This window comes from Siphateles boraxobius, unplaced genomic scaffold, assembly GCF_051911475.1.
Source record: "Siphateles boraxobius isolate OS27281-9 unplaced genomic scaffold, OSU_SipBor_1 30, whole genome shotgun sequence".
Lineage (NCBI taxonomy): Eukaryota > Metazoa > Chordata > Actinopteri > Cypriniformes > Leuciscidae > Siphateles > Siphateles boraxobius.
In genome coordinates, this window is record NW_027508920.1 from 12,007,381 (window position 1) to 12,027,787 (window position 20,407).

General features: G+C 39.5%; 1 protein-coding gene across 2 annotated transcripts in view; it reads left to right on the plus strand.

Moving 5' to 3' along the window:
• tmod2 (tropomodulin 2) overlaps positions 1-20,407 on the plus strand; it is a 45,161-nt gene that overhangs the window by 701 nt on the left and 24,053 nt on the right. For both annotated transcript variants that reach the window (XM_077248242.1, XM_077248241.1), the window contains exons 2-3: positions 14,118-14,293; positions 18,054-18,210. In XM_077248242.1, the coding sequence (XP_077104357.1) occupies positions 14,168-14,293; positions 18,054-18,210 (283 nt within the window). In that variant the 5' untranslated portion in view covers positions 14,118-14,167. The remainder of the gene's footprint in view (positions 1-14,117; positions 14,294-18,053; positions 18,211-20,407) is intronic.

Below are 20,407 nucleotides of genomic sequence, written 5' to 3' on the forward strand. Positions count from 1 at the left end.
AATGTGAATGCTTCATTTAGATCCTTTTATAATCATTGCAGACTCTATAGCGTGCACGCGCTGATGCTGATGATAATGCGGTCTTGCGCAGGTCATGGCTGTTGCTTAATTGTATGTTTATAGTGTAACGTTAGTATTATTATTATTATTATTTAGCTGTCTCGCACAGCGCGAGCGCAGCTGTACAGTATGTGAGCTCTTGTGTCTCGTTATAACGGGTGTGGTCTTCACCCGGGGCGTGACTCTGCGTGGTTTTACATAACTGACTCATGGGATTTAATGCATAGTAGCCTATAACACAATATAGTTCACTTTCCGCAAAGGCATTCTGAAGGAGTGAGAATGAAAACTGTTCCCAAACAAACATGTGCTTCTTTCAGAGATGATGATGGATGAATTAAAGAGCTCCTGAGTCTTTTTATGTCATAATTTCTTTATTAGTGAAAACGATCACTGCCAGGGCCCTAGTCTATCTATCTATCTATCTATCTATCTATCTATCTATCTATCTATCTATCTATCTATCTATCTATCTATCTATCTATCTATCTATCTATTCTCCTTGAAGGCTGGACTTTTGTTTGTAATGACATTTTCTCTTCCTGAAATGGCTCTTTAAAGAGCACTTGTCTAAAGTAATGATTGTTAGATGTACCTCTTACACAATAAGCATTTCAAAACCCACCCTCCATCTGGGTTCCATAAGCCTCAGTCTCTGTCTCTCAGAGGAAGTGCTTGATGAGCAAGAACCAAAGAAAAGATTATCAATGTTGTCATTGTCACTGTCAGAAGCACAGCTACTTATGAGCTTTTTTCCCTTTCTAGAGTAATCAAGCAGATCTCCTCATATTTCCTCTTTTGGGTGTAATTTGAGTGAATACGGAACCAATATTGACACCAGTAAGTCAATAATATACCCTATAAGTTTGTGGTCGGTACCGGTCAAAGGTTTGGAAACACATTTTTTATGTTTTTGAAAGAAGTCTCTTTTGATCATCAAGCCTGCATTTATTTGATCAAAAATACAGAAAAAAGTATATTACTATTTAAAATAATGTTTTTCTATTGTAATATACTTTAAAATAAAATGTATTTCTGTGATCAAAGCTGATTTATCATCGGCCATTACTCCAGTCTTTAGCGTCACATGATCCTTCAGAAATCAGAATAATTTTTTTTTATTATCAATTTAACACATCCTTGCTGAATAAGTATTAGGCCTAATATCTTTCAAAAAAAGAAAGAAAAAAATGACTGACCTCAAAATTTTGAACGGTAGTGTATATTGTTACAAAAGATTTATATTTAAAATAAATGCTGTTCTTTTTTCCCCAACTTTTTATTCATCAAAAGATCCTGAAAAAAGCATCACGATCACAGGTTATTAAAATTATAGATTTATTTATATTTTTATATATAATGAATTTAATTAATTATATATATACCGGTGTTGCGACTGAACACAGTGTAACACCGGTAACACCAACTACCGTAGCAAGCCTAATATATATATATATATATATATATTAGGCTTGCTACGGTAGTTGGTGTTACCGGTGTTACACTGTGTTCAGTCGCAACACCGGTTTCATCACTTGCTTTCAACACCGCTACACCGCGGTGGAAAAACAAAAACTTTTTTTAAAGCGTTAAAATATATAACGCAATTACGCAGTATCCGTTTTTTTCTGTCACCTGTTGACTAGCGTTGTATGATCACGCTCTTATTAATGTGAATGCTTTTAAGCGCGACAAGACTAAAGAGACCGCGCTTTAAGTCCTGCCTATTACACGCACGCACACAGAGTATTAAATGATTTAAATAAAGTCTTAAATTAACGTAGAGATTTGTGAGAAAATGGGACGCGTGTCAGATCACGTCTCTGTCAGCAGCGGCTGGTCTTAAAGTGTCACTAATGTTAATCAAAGAACAAAGGTAAGAGAGTAAATTACTCACTCCGACACGGAGCCAGGATGATTATTATAGCCTACCGGTAGCCTAATAATCATGAATGCACTCCGCTATCTTTTAACACATCTCCGGCGAGCGGCTTCTAAACGCAAAAGAAAAACTCTTCATGAAGTGCAGTGAAATTTAGCGATCTACGGCGTTTCCTGATGGATCATGTTTGTTTGTTAACTTCATTTTATACGTGCAACTCACGTAGGCTATAAGGACACTGACAACGCGCTGACAGACAGGACCGAGCAGGTAATATTTAATATGAAACAAAGTCTCAACTTTCAAATTTGGTCAGTCAAAGAAAATAAAACAATAAATAGGCCTACCGTTTTGTGGCTCTAATGTGTCGTGACGTGAGAGATTGCCTCAGTTAAAGACAAGTTCAAATCCACCGAGGTTAATCTAACTCTCCTGACTGCTTTGTCGGACAAAATATGGTGGATTTTGATTTGTCAGATCGCATCAAACTCCTTGCGAAGGATGAATTGACGCTAATTTAAAAGTGAAGTGCACACTGCTGCACCAGCTTTTTATAAGCAATGTAAAAAAAAACGTAGTTTCGTATTCAAATTAGCGCCAATTCAGCGCACAATAACAAAACAGTGTTGCTCCGCACTACCACCAATTATGCATGCCTGTGCAAACGCGCGCATTTTACGTTTGCCTTTAAATTTGTGATTTAAAAGCCTCCGCCGGTGATACCGGTATTACCGGTGTTGTCACACGTCGATTAACCGGTGGGAAAATATCCTCACCGTCACATCCCTAATATATATATATATATATATATATGTGTATATATATATTAGTACTGAGTAATATTAAAGGGGTCATATGATGCGAATGACACAATTAGAAAACAGAAATTTTTGAGTGTGTGCTGCGCATTTTTCGGAGGACTGTTTCCAGAACCTGTGAGAGTACAAGGCTGGCTGTGCACAAAGGCTTATTCTAAAAAGTGGCCAATTCCATCTTTGCAAGTACATTCTGGCGCTTCTGACTCACAGATACAGCCTGAGCCGGCCTTCCCTATACGCAAACTAAGCGGAGCTTAGGGTCCCGCCGCCACTAGGGGGCCCCCAAACCAGCGGCTGAACTTGCCATCTCTGCCGTGTTCGTACTTTTTTCGGGATTATTTCATACAATTTAATTCACGCCTGATACCTTCGCCCACGCCGTTGGATTCCATCGTTGTCGAGTATCGAGAGAACAACCAGCGCTGTTTTTCAGTTGTTTTCCTCTGTGAACAGGCACTCATGGATGTCTGACAATTTCGTTGCTTTTTGGAGTTCAGATTTAAAAACGTCTAAGATCTAGAGGCCACACTAGTTCTGCGGGACCGTTGATCTTACGGAACAGATAGACTATAATATGCTTATTTAACTCAGTGTTCAATAAAAAGTACCGTCAGATGAAATCCTGCAGGTGTCAGTGTTTTCTCTTCATCGCTTAAATGAGCGCGGATTTCTAGTGCATTACTTGAACTTCTTAGATAATATCTATCAGAATTTAAAATGGACTGAATAAAGCTCTCTACGAACTTAACGTGCGGTGCCGCGCTGACTGACATGTATGCGCATCACTGTCACACACACGCTCAGAGCAAATATTGTAAGTTACTGCAGGAGAATAATAATGCATCACAATAGTCTCACGGTTAGTAATGTTTTTTAACTATTATAGTATTTCAAAGGGCAAAAGCATGAACTTTAACTATTGGCTTTATGCCTAACGTTACTTCAAGTCAGCTGTTACTTTAGCGCAAGGCCAGTAGCACATTAGCTCCTTAGCGAACTTGATCACGTCGAGCTAGGTGTGCGTAGTTTCATCATCCAGGCACCTCAATTCCACTCACGTCCCGCCTTTTTGCCCATTTTCGTTTATCCGGGAGTGACGGGATTCCAAGATGGCGACGGCCGACTCCGCCCACTTTAGGCTTCAAAAACACTGTTCAGAAACCTACGGGTGACGTCATGGACACTACGTCCATATTTTTCCGACCATAGACTCTGACCGTGACCTGTAACTCTACGTACATTCGCATCACATGTTAACGCAGCGGTAGAGTTACTTAAGGGACACTTCACTTATTCACAATCACAAAAGTTTATTATTTGCATTTGCTTCAAAGCCTTGCCGGTTAAACATTTCATTAACGTGCTGTTCTGACATGCGTTTATTTTTCTGTGCGTGTACACACTGAGCGTGCGCACACTAAAAACCTGGCAAACAGCGCCCGATTACTGGACTTTATCTAAATTGACAGTATTTGCACAATCAGACGCAAATACACACAGGGTTTACATAAACACAGTTGGTTATGTCTAAAATGAAAGTAATCAGTTGTGTCTGTCACTTTGTTAGAAGCGGGACAGCAGCCTATAGAATACATGGATAGTTAATGGGATCGTTCACCCAAGCATGATATTATTTACTCACTCTCCATGTATCAATTTCTTTCTTCTGCTGAACACAAAAAAGGATATTTTGGAAATGTGGGTAACCAAACTGTTGCAGGTACCCATTGATTTCCATATAGAAAAAAAAAAAAACTATAGAAATCAATGGGGTCTATCAACTGTTTGGTTACACACATTCGTCAAAATATCATCTTTTGTGTTCAGCAGAAGAAAGAAATTGATACATGGAGAATAAGTAAATGACATAATTTTCAAGGGTGAACTAACCCATTAATGTTATTATTGTTATCTTGTTACAGGTCCATCTGATTCTGATCATTTTATGTCTTAAGTATTTAGTTTAATATTGTTCGTTTTGTAATTAAATTATTTGTTTTATATATAAGAAGATGCTGTTTATCTAAAGTTTAGTTAATTGATCTGCACATTTGCACGCAATATTTTGTTTAACACCAAAAGCAGATTTGCTGGTTTATTTAGTATACCACATTGAGTATACCACTTAGTACAGTAAGACTTAAAATAAGACCTGGCCACTCTTGTGGGTTTGCTACTGTTGTGTTTTCACACCCGCAGCCGGCGCGACGCGTAAAAAGACAGTGTAAGTCAATATAATCAGTAATTATGTCCCCAATGAAATAAAGCCTTTCCAATCTGATATGATTTTGTCCAGTCGCGCTGGCAAAGTTGATCGATCAGCTTGGTCATCTGCATTTTCCGGATCAGATTCGGGCTCGAATTGACAAGGTTGTAAATTATCATATGTTTTGCTTTGGGAGCTGATGTTTCAAAAATGGTTAGGGATGTGACATTTCCTTCACACGCTTAAGGTTTTTGGGCCAATCACAATGCACTGGATCGCTGGCCAATCAGAGCACACCGCGCTTTTCAGAACGATGAGCTTTGTAAAAGTCGAAACGTTTCAGAAAGGTGGAGCATAGAGCAGCAACAATAATGTAATAAAATAATGACATTTTTAAACCTAAAACAGCGTAAACGCATTGCATTAAACCAAATAAACAAATATTGTTATTTTTAGAACCATCATATGACCCCTTTAATCAACTACATGTACTTGCTGTAGGGTTAGGGTAGGATTTGGTTGAGGGTTAGTTGCATGTAATTATGCATTATTTACTGTTATTACTATGGTAAGTACATTACATGTGTAACAAGGACACTGAAGAGAACAGAGTAACACTTTATTTTACAGTTACTGTTCTCTCTGCCATCTCTGATGTTAAAGCCTGGCTTTCTTTACATTAGCGCTGTTTTGGACAGATTGTTTGAATGTATTCGCTTACTGGATAATTGGACTGAGAACTTTCCTGGAGTTTAGTGGCTTAAAAGGATCTGATCGCAAAATCGGGTTAAAGGGTTAGAATAGAAATTTCCACTTTTCAGGGTTACAAGTGCTTATGCCATTGTAGATGCTCAGTTTGATAAGCTCCCAACTTCTAAGATCATCGCAAGTAAATGACTTGAATGACGCAATTTAACGTGCTTCAGTAATTTATTCGCATCAAATTATTTTATCCCAATCAGGATTTTTGAATAATACGCATGCTTCATTCGCATAACTAAATTTGAATAAATCTTATGCAAGGTTTCGTGTAGTGTTACCTACAACTTAAGAATAAGAATAGCCTTTATTGTCATTGCACTGTGGAGGTACAACAAAATTTAGGGTGCTCCCCTTGCACCACACAAAAAACAAGAAACCACATACATCAGGACAAAAGACAAAACAGACTAAACAAGTGATGTTCTCTCATTTAAATAGAGACAAACAACAATAATATAATAATATATACAAACAGAATGTAATAAAAAAAATATATATATATATATATATTACAACAGTGTATGAATAAAGACAATGACACAGTAGTAAAGGTTGTGTAAATTTTCAAGATTTGAGCTTAACTTTTAATCGCTGATAAAAAAAATAAAAAGAAATCTGGAGAAAGCACGTCATCTTGTCATTCTGAGCTCTAAAACATTCGCTGATGTTCGTCTCTGTCATGGTTCTGACCTTTTACCCTGTGCTTTTTCATCCTTAATATGGATTTGTCCCGTAAAGCACTTACAGAGCAGGACTGGCTTCCTCTGTATTTTGTCTGTCTGCTGGATTAAGAGGCGGTAATGAGGTTTGTCTGATGGACAGAGAATAACTAACATAACTAGATTTTAAATTTTAAAGAGAAGGAGTGGTGCAAAAGTCTCAGCGATGATGCTTCTAGTGGCTGATTGCTAGACTGGACTGGTTGCTATGTGGTACTAGTCAGCAGATCCCACCCCCAGAGTTCTCTATTCTGGCTTTCCACCCCCAGAGTTCTCTATTCTGGCTTTATCATTGTCCTCCAGACAAAAATCAGATCGCAAGAAGTACCAAAGTTTAATATCTAGTATTGAGGCTTTGTTCAAATACTCAGCACCACTAAATGAGTACATTAGCAAGTACCACTTAGACTTTATAGCATCCCTGTGTAAAACAACAAGCTCCACTCACTCAAAGCTGTAAATCTCTAAAAAAAAGAAAAGAAATTCTAGTCTTTTGAAACATGAGTAACTAGGGATGTTCCTTTCAGTTTTTTCCCTAACCGACAACCGATGCTCCTTAACCAACCATAAAGCGTTAAACAACAAGATTCAAATAAAATAGAATGGATAAGTGAGGATTCATCGTCACAGGAATAAATACGCAAAATATATTTCACCTTATTAACAGATTAACAAAACTGAAGGGAAAAAAACTGTACGGCAACGAGTAGCAGCCTATATGCTGAGTTCGGATCATTTTTGTGATGCACTCCAAGAACAAGTTCACGGAAAGGAAACTGAGATGGCAGAAAGTGTTTTTTTTTGTTTTTTTATTTTATAAAAGTAAACCTTATCTGTATGACCATAAATTTGTATTTGACCGTATTTGACCAAAAAGAGTATAAGTAGTTTCCGCTGTTATAAGGAAACAATTCAAGTGATCCCGCACACAACAGATTAGTTCAAGCATTGCTAACTTGACATCTCAGCCTGTTCATTATCAAAATAAAATTCAACCAAACAAAAATGTACACTTTTTTTTTTCCAAGCATATTTTTGCTCATGTGAAAGAATGTTTACGTTGATGATTTCTCTTATTTACTGGTATTTTACATGAATGTAATATGTGACATGTACGAGACTTATCTGTTTATTTTTTCTCTCAATCTGTTTGTTTTTTCTCTCAACCTGAATTTTATATGTATAGTACATTTTTTTAACCATGCAGCAAATGTTTCTTGAAAAATTAATTTTTAAACCGTTTTACCGATAGTATTAATCTATCAAAATTCTTACTGTCGGTTAACTGTTAACTGGATAATTATGAGTAGCGGTCGACCGATATATTGCCAAGGCCGATATATCGGCCAATATTTGGCATTTTTAAAATATCGGCATTGGCCGATACGTTTTTCTGATTGTCCGATGTGTTGGAAGTGGGACTTTTATTTTGACGGCACTCCAGACTTTTATTTTGACGGGCAGCGCTGAGAACAGCGCCTGATCACACTGTGGTCACTCACATTCTCCGTCTTCATTAGTTTACAATCTCTGTCAGCGAATGCAAACAGAAGATCGCTTCACAGGAGATGTTGCCCACTGTGTCATATAGTTTTCACTGTGTGCTGTATGTAAAATTAGCGTTACCTTGTCAAAAGTCAAAGTAAAAAAAAAGTCTTTAATTGAAAAAAATATGATTACCAGTGCGCATGAAATTACCAGGTTAATGAGTGCCCTGTTACAGTGTTTACTTCCTTTTTATTCACATAGCCTATTCATATATTTTTGAACAATTAGGCTTACTTTAGGCTATTTGTGAAAAATACTGTAATAGGATTGCAGATTCAAGAAGTTGCCATCTAAAGTAGAAGCATGTTTATTTTAAAGATTTTTTTCTAATTTATTAAATATTGATTAAAATAAATATAAAGTGTGTGTGTGTGTGTGTATATATATATATATATATATATATTAGTGCTGTCTAGGGCTGGACGATTTTGGCTAAAATCCTAATCGCGATTAATCGAACAAGTTACCTCGATTACGATTATTGAACGATTATTCAAAAGAAAATTCTTTCTCATGTGTCACTGGCAAGCCTTATACTGTAAATATGTTCACGGTTATTTTTTTTAATGAAAGAATGTATAATCCTATCTTTGTGATTCTAAAATAAGGAAACGCACAGATAGCTTTTAATGCTTACTTATTAAATATTTCAAACAATTGAATCAAACAAAGCATACAATGCTTGAAATAAAAACGTCTTATAAAAAAGTGATTAAGTTTTAACGCAAGAAGAAAGTTTCCTAAAAATCTAGAAAATAGTTCTTTTTGTAAACAAAATAAATTATTGTAAATATTGCCATCTTAAAAGTAAAATATAACTTGTATAAAACTAAAAAAACTAATCCTTTTCATATTGTGTAGCATTTGTAAATGCTTGTGTTATCGAAACCTGCTTTGTGGAGTGGAGGCACTTGTTGCTGGGCGTTTGTCAGTCTCTCTCTTTTTTCGCGTGTTTCTTTGGTACAAGCGGCTCCTGTTGCTGAGTTGACTCAGTGTTTGAGTTCCCTTTCACACAGAGATTCCGGAAAATACACGGATAAAGTGGCCCGGGATTTGACCCGGGTTCGTTTGACTTTGGTTCATTCACACTGCCAGTGATTTTCCGGAATCAAGAGAGTGCGTTAACACAGACACACACAACCCGCAAAGACACGTGACGTCCCAGCGGCGTCTATAGTTTGCTTATGAGCTGCGAATTCTCTCGAGAAACCACGCTTCTGCATTTTTTTTCTCTGATTCGATCATAAACTAGCGCATTACGAACCGTTTCACGCTGGCGAACGATTCCGGCTTAGTGCCATCATTAAGACACTGCATTCATTACGGCTTTTGTTCACACAGCGCGCGTTCCGGGACTGAACACGGCAATGTTACTATGTCCCCAACCTGGCATCAATCCCGGATCGTGTTTGCGTTCACACAGGTGTTTGTTCTGGCAATTTCCCGGGATCAACGCGCTGTGTGAAAGGGGCTCATGTTGCTTCAATGTTCGAGACTGGACGGGGCGGAGTTACGTGACTACACACGCGGTAATATGTTTTAAGGGGAAAGTACATTAACACACAGTGGGCGGAAATATTAATAGGATTAAAAAAAACGAAATAACCGACATGGTAAAATTACGTCGGTTATAGGCTCTGAATTTCGGTTTCGATTATTTTTCGATTAATCATTCAGCCCTAGTGCTGTCAGTTAAACGCGTTATTAACGGCGTTAACGCAAACCCATTTTAACGGCGTCAATTTTTTTATCGCGAGATTAACGCTCTTTTTGGCCTAGCAAACTTTGTAGTTTTTTTCACATGCTGTTGCAACAACTAGTAACGTTAGAAATACTACTACACCACACCGGATAGCTAGACCGGAAACAAAACAACAGGCACGCCGCACACACTTGTTTTGGCTTGCGCGCCGGCCACAGAGTAGTAGGCTAACGTTAAGTTTTGAGTGGATGGCGCGAGGCGCCGATCTAGAGACGTGCAGTGCACTCTCAATGCAATCGAGTGCGGCGCGGGACTAGATTTGATGGCCGAGTGCGCGCGCGGGCGGTAATGCACTCACTCTCTGTGTGTGGGTACGGGAGAATAAAACGATTCGCGGGCAAACTAGAAAAATCTATGAATAAAACATAAAACTAATACATTTTTATTCATATGTTGCAGAAAAGCAACAAGTACAACTAAAACAAAATAGAAACGATTTACAGGCCAGAGTTTATTTTTATAACATGTTTGCAGCGTTGAGCGATGTAGCCAATCACAGACATATGTTTTGATTTCTTGAACGCAATAGCCAATCAGATGCATTTTTAAATAGACTCCCCTCACCGCTCAACTGACTTTTTGTTCAGTGCTGAATTCTGTATCCTGGCAAATCCTCTAATTATAACAAACACAGTGTATATTATGAAGATTCATTGTGCATTCAGCTTCATTGAGAATAACAGAGATGTGTGTGAGATTGCGATTAACTGATGTCAGCTTTTTAGGAATTATTAAGGGAGCGCACTTTGTAGCCTGCTTGATTGATTGTATGTTAGAACATTCATTGACACAATGCTATCTCTACACAGTGAAAACTCCAGCAGAATCACCAAAGGAGAAGTGGTTTGTGTGTTAATGCTTTAATAACAAATAATATATCAGAAGCATTTATGCTGATGTGTATGGTGGCGACACGTAGGCGAAAGTATTTGGAGGTAGCCTGCAAAAAAAAGTCTATTTGCGGGCGGGAGCGGGACAAAAATGTTGCGGGCGGGAGAAAGTAACAGAAAGTAGTTGAGAACGTCAGTTATAACAACCCACGTATTAAAAAATGGTCGGGTTTAAATCGGGCTCTGGATCATAATTACAGTTAATGTGTCGGGCCGGGCTCGGACACAATGTCCACGGGCTCGGGTAGGTTCGGGCTTGATTTTTTGGACCCGATCTAAGCTCTACAATGGATGACTTCAGACAGAAGCACATGGATACCACAGCTAAGAACAAACTTACTGCCGATCCACTTTTCCATGTTGATAAGAGCATTAAAATTAGAAAAAATAATGGGACAAATGGAATTCAAGGGACATTTAGAATAGAAAAAAATGTGTGATTAATTGCGAGTTAACTATGGCATTAATGCGATTAATCGCGATTAAATATTTTAATCGTTTGACAGCACTAATATATATCTTAGAGAGCAGGGTGGCCGATATAAAGCCTATATATTATAGGCTTTATATCGGCCACCCTGCTCTCTAAGATATCGGCATCAGCCATCAAAAAAAACAATATCGGTCGACCACTGAGTATAAGTATCCTCACTTTAAGTCATTTTGGATTTGGAGGCGTTCAGGAAATGGAAAGAAGCTTGTGGTTCAGGATCTTGGATGGTTTGATCTATGGGGCAGCCCAGGATCAAAAGGGATACTGAATTCGTTCCAGTTTTAGCACCATATAGCCATTAAGCCAAGTTAACCCCTGCTTCAACTGTTCCTTTGTCTCCTACAGTAACAAGAAAAATTGTGATAAGGGAATCCTTCAAATCAATGCATTAGCTCTTCAGTCAGCTGCTGCTAGCATGTAATGTCCTTAATGCAGCTTTTGCTTGTTTAGTTGATTAAACAGTTAATGTGAACATTATGGATGTTGACCTTGTGAGGGTCTTAACACTCAGTCTTAAGATAAGGTGAATAAGCTGACACCAATCCTGCTGAGAAGCCCAATAGCATTTTACCGGATTTAACACTGGTCTTAGTATTAGTGAAAGTCTACTTTACTTCTCCATTAAGCACTCATAAGTTAGATTGAGTTGAACATAAAGTCTTGCTGTGATGTGTTATTGCGTTTGGCTCAATGCAAACTGAATTTAAAACTCTTCATCAAAAAATATGCTAGTTCTTTGATGAATTGATGCGCAGCTTGAATTCTCTCTCAGCTTTGGCACAAGCGCCTGTTAAATACAGCTCCATCCAACATTAACACAGCATTTTATTCCCATGCCACAGTCTGATTTAATGCTTTTGTCAACTTTCACATTTACTCTAAACTCTTCAACAACGTTGACTGCTAGGTTTAGTTTCATTACTCAGTCAAGAGCTCAAGTAAATGAGTTGTTATTCAGGATCCGTGGTTCTGTAATTGCAGTAAATTCTGTAATTGCTGTAAATTCTGTAATTGCAGGATCCGTGAATAAACTATAATCTTGTACTGTGGTATTTCCCAGGGATTGTCATTATATACTTTGGATACATCTAATTTTTCTTTAGGATGCCCTTTTTTTAGTCTCTGAGTCATTGGCAAAAATTACTATTTATTCATGAATTGGTGAATAAATGACATCAGTTATTCCTGCCGTATTTTAGGCTGCTGGGATATCCTCACGTTTTATGGGTCTAATGGCTGACTTGAGCTGGCAAGGCTTTATTTAGGTTTCCCGGTCTAAAAACACAACCTTAATCACAACTCGGAACCCAAAAATCAAGACTTTTTTTGACTTTTACAACAGAGTACAGCAATGATGATGATTAATATCTTTACTGAAACGGCCTGATGAAGTAGCTGAGGAATTTGGAGATGGTGCAGTTCTGCAGGGGAGTGAAATTCAAAGGTCAAGGTGTTTCCATATGGGAATGAGATTAAGAAAATTAAGTTCTAGCCTGAGGTTAAAGGTCATGAGAGGGAGGCTTACATGGGGAACATTTGTCGGATATCACACAGAGGACACGAATTATCAGTTCAGTAAACTCTCTCTCTCTCATTGATTAGTGGAAAAATCTGCTTGCGTTTGTAAAGTGAGTTATGTAATGTTAGTCTGTAAGTGTTCTGTAAGTAGTTCTTGTCTCCTGCATTTGCATTGGATATGAATGGAAGTCAATGGAGCGATCTGTGTGTGACAGCCCGCTTTAGTGGCCGTTTCAACTTCCGGTGCAGCACAGTGTGTGTAAATTGTAGAAAATGATGTACAAAATTAAATCTTGAGGTGTTACGTGACAGAACAAAGCAATAATGATCTAATCCACCTTCACACTAAAGGAATTTAAAACTTCTGGAACTCATTACTAAAATGTTATGGTTTAATATAATATACTAAATGTTATGTTTACTATAGTTAATAATACATTGCCTGGCCAAAAAAAAAAAAAGGTTGCTGTTTGTATTTAAACAAGCACATACTTAATAGTCTATAATTGGATTGTTATGGCAGTGATTGATGTTTTTTGGCATGTTATAGGCCTATGTTTGGCAACAATTCTTTAAACCCCTAACTGATGCAGTGTGTAGCTTTTTATTACAGAAGATGTATCATGAGTTGGCCACCACAGAGTTCTGACCTTAACCCCATTGAAAGTCTTTAGGATGTACTGAAGTAGAATGAGTGCTTTCACTCTTCCATAGTGAATACAAAATCTCGGACAAAAATTAATTCAACACTTGATGGAAATAAATGTTGTGATGTTGCATAAGTGATTCTGTAATCAAAGCTAAAGGTTGTCCAACGGAATATTAGAGTGTGCGGCTTTTGTTTGCTAATACCACAGTTTGCTATGGGAGAATCATATACTGGAAGCTCACATGGCACGCACTAAGATTTTAACAGCAATAAATATAGCGTACATAGTTCATTGCATGTGAAGAGGCCTTTATTCTGACGGGAGGACATAAAAGCCGCTATGGGTTGGGGGTTGCGCAGTGGATAAGACACATGCCTTTGGTGTGAGAGACCGGGGTTCGAATACACTGTGAGACACCAATGTGTCCCTGAGCAAGACACTTAACCCCAAGTTGCTCCAGAGGCGTGCGACCTCTGACTTACATAGCAATTGTAAGTCGCTTTGGATAAAGCGTCAGCTAAATGAATAAATGTAAATTTGCATGTTTATTAAATTAATATTTCATCAGTTAGGCCTAGTCAATTATATGAATTGTTTTGCATGGTTGCGCTCCAAAATCTGTTTTTGGAGTCTGAGTTGCCACAACAGGGCACTACACCAGACGTTAGTTTACTGTCTTTTACAATCTGTTTTCTTTCTCAGGTCTTCTGTCATGGTAACAGTTTGAAGAATATCTTGCTGTGCAAGTTAGTTGAACTCTTGACGTTTCTATAGTTAGTTACCTGAATAACATGTTTTTCTGTTTGCAGACACTCAATCAAACTGGACCATAGTCTCTCTCTGACGGACAGAGTGAATCATGGCTATTCCTTTTAAGAAAGAACTGGAGAAGTATAAGGAGATCGATGAGGATGAGATTTTGGACAAGCTGTCAGAGGAGGAGCTCAAGCAGCTGGAGAGTGCTCTAGATGAGATCGACCCAGAGGTGAAACACTTTTATTCGCACATTCTTTCAGACAGTTTGACAAAATCTAAATCATTGATTCCTGTGCAGAAAACTTGCAACGTGGGTCATAGTTCATATCCGGACAGGAATAAGTGTTTGTTTTAATGGCCACATTTAGCATATAGCAAATTATAAAGATTGAGTTCATGGCACTTTAATTTGATTTTGGACATTTGTTTAATGGTCTCAGCACCACAGGCATTAGCAAAGGCAAAATTATGAACTCAGAGTTGTTGAAGAAGTATTTCTCCCTGCATTTGTGTTGATGTTTACATCATTGTTATAGCAGAATTTGATTACACTGCTCAAAACAAAGGGATCAGTTATTCATGTTTATCACCCCAAAATCTGAATGACTACTTCTGTGGAACATAAAAGAAGATATTTTGAAGAATGTTGGTATCAGTTTTGGTGACCATTGACTTCCATTGTCAGTGTTTCCCCTACAATGTATTCAGCAGCAGCGCAGCGCCGCTTGTTAACAAGGACGAAAGAGCCACATATGGAAATATTTTCGATTAAGCTAATGTCACGTTGCCATAAGGGGCCGTTCACAGCACGTTTTTTGCGCATGCAAATTCATTATTTAAAATGCGGCCCGGCGCGCTCGTTTTTCCAAGCGCGCTTCTGTTCATGGTTGCATAGCTACGACAGACGCCACGGGAGAGCAAGCGATTGTGGAAAGGAGAAAGCGGTACGAACTGCGCTCTCCATGAAGAAGTATCACCTACTGCTCATAGTCCTGATAGTTAACGTTAAATCATATTTAATTTTTCAGAGGAGTCTACTAAACTTGTTAGTGTCCTTCAGAAATCATTCTAATATGATGATATGTGATGCTCTCTCTTTTTTTTAAGACTCTTTGATTAATAGAAAGTTAAAAAGAACATCATGTAATAATAGTAATAAAAACATGTAATAAAAACAATTGGATGTGCCAAAACTTTCTTCAGTTAAACAAAGACAAAACTGAAGTCATTGCGTTTGGAGACAAAGATGAAGTTCTCAAGGTGAACGCATACCTTCAGTCTAGGGGTCAAACAACTAAAAATCAAGTCAGGAATCTGGGTGTGTCTCTAGAGTCAGACCTTAGTTTCAGTAGTCATGTCAAAGCAATAACTAAATCAGCATACTATCACCTGAAAAATATTGCAAGAATTAGATGCTTTGTTTCCAGTCAAGACTTAGAAAAACTTGTGCATGCTTTCATCACCAGTAGGGTGGATTATTGTGATGGACTTCTCACTGGCCTTCCCAAAAAGACCATAAGACAGTTGCAGCTCATACAGAACGCTGCTGCTAGGATTCTGAGCAGAACCAGAAAATATGAACACATCACACCAGTCCTCAGGTCTTTACACTGGCTGCCAGTTACTTTAAAATCAATCCTAAATGTATTATTACTGGTATATAAATCATTCAATGGCCTAGGACCTCAATACATTGCAGATATGCTCAGTGAATATAAACCCAACAGATCACTCAGATCATTAGGATCACATCGGCTAGAAATACCTAGGGTTCACTCTAAGCATGGCGAGTCTGCTTTTAGCTACTATGCCAGCCGCAGCTGGAACCAGCTTCCAGAAGAGATCAGATGTGCTCCTACAGTAGTCACATTCAAATCCAGACTCAAAACACATCTGTTTAGCTGTGCATTTACTGAATGAGCACTGTGCCACTGTTCGTCCGACTGTTTGCACTGTATTTTATTTTATGTTTTAATTATTCTGATTTCATTTGATTATTTCTGTATTTTATCTTTTATTCTAAACTGTTTTAATTATTCTGATTTCTTTTGATTGTTTTAATTTCTTCTATGTAAAGCACTTTGAATTACCATTGTGTATGAAATGTGCTATATAAATAAACTTGCCTTGCCTTGCCTAATATTTCACAATATTAGGCTACTGTTTTTTTCTGTATTTTTGATTAAATAAATGCAGGCTAGATGAGCATAAGACTTCTTGCAAAAACAAAAAATACCCCCACAATATCATTCAATTACCAAAGAGCCTTAGGCCGTGTGTCCACCAAAGCATTTTTAGCCAGCTGAAAACGCTAGACGCTCTGCTGAAAACGCCTAGCTGTGGGCGCTTGAGCGTTTTGGCAGCGCAGCGTTTTTTCAGTTGAGACGCTTCGTTGCTATGATACAGAATAACCGCAGCACAGTTTACTTTTAACTGATTTCGCAGATAATTTTCTTTCATACTAAAAATCAATTCATACTTTTCATCCATTTTGTTCGGTTAGCTCTGCTGGTTGACGTCGTTGTACATAAAGAATGTTGTGACAGTTGGTTGGTGTGGTTTTTGTCCCGCCCCTCCTCCACTCTGATTGGACGGCTGGGTAAAAAGTGACAGTGATGAGCCCTGGGTTTTACCCAAACATTTTCAACTCTCGGCGACCAGTAAAAAACGCCGAACGCTCAGCGCTTGAGCTTTAAATACACGCTTAGCACCTCGTTATGCTCATGGCGTTTAAAAAACGCGGCGCTCCCATTGAAAACAATTAGAATTTTATGCCAGGAGTGTGAAAAAACGCTTTGGTGGACACACGGCCTTAGAGATCTTCTATAAAAAGCCCAGAAAAATCAAGTGCTCACAGATTGGGTGTGGCCTTTCCCATTAAGATAAAATTTTCAATAAATTATAAATAATATTTTTCTGGGTTGTGCCGTTTCATTTTTCCCCTAAACAATTTCTACCAAACTGAAAATGAACACAAAAGAAAACATAAATAATCCTGTCTAAAATTATAAAATGAAGGTTTCTGTTTGTGACTGCAGTTCAAGGTACGTGCTGCAATAATCAGGCCTTGAATCAGTTGATGGTATGTCATATTTGTTTGTCTCATAATGTCCATTTCTATCCACAAAACCTGCCAGAAGTCATGGTTTAAGGGGTTATTTGAAAAAAAAATCTTCCAGGGTGCATGCACCCGGACCCCACCACGCGCGGCTTGGTAACGACCTCGGGCACGTAACAGCACCCTTGCTGGAGAAATTTCTAGGAGAAACACTGATTGTGGATTATAAAAAACACTGACATTTCTCAAAATATCTTATGTTCCACAGAAGAAAGCTACAAGTTGAGGTTGAGTAAATAATGACAGAATCATCATTTATGAAAATATACTATCCCTTCTCGAAGCACTTGTAATAAATGTGTCCTAAAGATGGGAATTTGTCATTTGATGTTGTATGCAGAGCAAAAAACCTTAGAAAAACAAGACGCAAACAATCAGCCTGTCATTTCTGGTAAATTGTCAATGACATGGTGATGATGTAATTCACAATAATGTTAATGTGATTATGGGTGTGGTCATGTGTTTGAACTGCTGTGATAGTGTTGAGAAATCGATGTTTATCAAACTGGTGAAAATAGCCATTTTCCAAACTGTGTAAATCTGCCTTTCTGCAGTTTCTGTTAAGACCTCTGATAAACAACTCTCTTTCTGTTTGTTTACGAATAAACAGAGATCAAGTTTGCTCCCAAACACAAGAGCCAAACACTCTTAAATATGTCAGCAGTTTTTTTTTTCCTATTAAGCAAAAATGAGTCAGTAAACACAATTCTGACATTCAGTGTTCAGATCGATCTATGATCATTAGGAAACAAATGCAAATGATAGTTCTTATTTAAGAAGTGAATGCTTAATTAGATGTAACTTGGTGTGGAAATTGTGTAGTTTCTGTTTCATACTATAACTGGTACATCTGTTCTGAATCATTACCCAGAATGCTCTGCTGCCAGCCGGACTCAGGCAGAAGGACCAGACCACAAAAGGGGCCACCGGTGCTTTTAACCGTGACAAACTGCTGCAGTATCTGGAGAAGGAAGCTATGGACCATAAAGACAGAGAAGATTGCGTCCCCTTCACCGGAGAAAGGAAAGGTACAAGAATGAGACGAGACGTGTTTGATATCAGTCTGCTTTTTGATACAGCAATAAACATTACTTTATCAGAAATGCCACACATGAAATTTCCGTAAGGGTCCAGGTCTTGAAGATTTGCTGCATTAAGTTTTTAGTGGAGTTTCTTAGAATCAGAGTTTGTATGACACTGCACAGTTGAGGGTTTAAAAGAATCTGTTTGATTGAAGATCTGAATTGTTCAGTCAAATATGTAAAAGTCTGACATTTACTTATCCTCATGTCATTCCAGATTCATATGACTTGGTTCTCTTACGAGAGTATCTCTCGTACTGCGTAATATCTTACGCTATGGGGAAAACCTCTTTTCCACGAGATATTGAAGCCAAAAATTATCCTTTAATTTTGATTAATGTAAAACGCTGTGCGGCAGCGTGCAGACTTAGGCAAGACGGCTTGCGCGCCTATTGGCTGCCCTGCGGCAACAGCAGCAAGCCTATCGAGAGAGGCCCTGCGTGACGTGACATCCAATGGGGGTGCTTCGCGCCCATTTCGTCGCGTCCCGCCAGAATAGGCGTGGCCTTGGCCTATAAATACGCTCGACAGGCTGATACAAACTGATTTTCATCTCTTCAGCGAAGCACTACTGCATCGCTGGATCCGGAGTGAGAAGCCGCGCCGTCTGATAGTAAGCCTTCTGCGGGACGAGCCTTCGAGCCTGAAGCCGCTGGCCTTCACCTCGCCGCCTTCAGCCGCCGTACCTGCTACGCTTTCCGGCGTTAATATCCTTTTTCACTGCTAGAGTGTGTGTTCGCCGTCGCGACTCACACTCTCTCTCTCTCTCTCTCTCTTTATCTAAAAGAGCAGCGTCTTTTTGAAGACGCTTTGTTCCTGTGGAACTATTGCCATGGTGACTCTGAGGACTTGCCTGGCATTTTTTCTCCGAGTCTGCACTCCCGCCCGCTGTAGTGCCGCGCCGCAAAGCGCCGTATTCAGCGGGTCCTCGAGCCTTCTCCAGCCCGTGAAAGCTCGCCGGTTCGCCCGCCAGCTTCACCAGCTTCAATCGAGTCGCTCACTGACGGACAGCGGCCGCCGCGCGCCGCCGCTTCCGCCATTAGTGACGACAAGATAGCTGCATCGGTAGGAGGCCAGCTATTGCCATGGTGAGTGAGACTCCCGCCCGCTGTAGTGCCGCGCCGCAAAGCGCCGTACTCAGCGGGTCCCCGATCATTCTCCAGCCGTGAAAGCTCGCCGGTTCGCCCGCCAGCTTCACCAGCTTCAATCGAGTCGCTCACTGACGGACAACGGCCGCCGCGCGCCGCCGCTTCCGCCATTAATGACGACGAGATAGCTGCATCTGTAGAGGAGGCCAGCTGCTATATCCCCGCGTTGGACAGTGAGGATTGGGCGAGCTCTGTGGATCTCCCCCTTCTGGCCGCGAGTCGTCAGGGAAACGGGCCAGCATCAAAACCGCGGCTAGCTTTCTTTACGTTATAGGAAAGCTACCCCGCCCCCGCCCCCCGTGGGCATGCGTCACCGGCGAAATGAGGAAAGAGTGTATTTTTAGTCCCGCCGAGGCCGGACCAATCTCCATTTCTCAAACATTTCTCAGCTCCTCTTAGTTTGAGCGGCTGAAAATGTCAATATTGCAGCACTGAGCCTGTTGTATAACACGCACGCCTGCAAACAAACGCCAACACACACAAAACTGTGATGACGCTCCATTATCTGCTCGAGCTATTTTAAGCTGTTGTCGTTTCCCCCTGTGGCTCAGTGGCGAAACCTACAGCCATCGCACGGGAGACCCGTGTTCGATCCCAGCTCTCGCAGCAGATAAAATTTAGTCTCGCCGTGGCCAGACTTGCACTGATACTTTTACGCTCGTTCAGTTCCAAGAAAATGTGACTGTTCCAGTGTATTTTGCAGTAAACAAGCCGGTACCATGGCCCGCTTGCCTGCACACAAATGCCGTTTCCACGGCGACCCAGAAAAATCATATAAGCAATGTATTTTCTGGTATTCCGGCCACAGCCGATGGTGTTATGAGTGTAATAAAAAGGCCCACAGCCCAGTGTTCATTTCTACACACAAACACAGCCTGCCACAGTGCAGGGCTCGCACATATGAAATCGACTCAATTGTGCATTAAATGTAGTGAATGTGCCCACAACCCAGTGCCCACAAACACTACACACTGCATGTGCCACGTTTTCTGTAA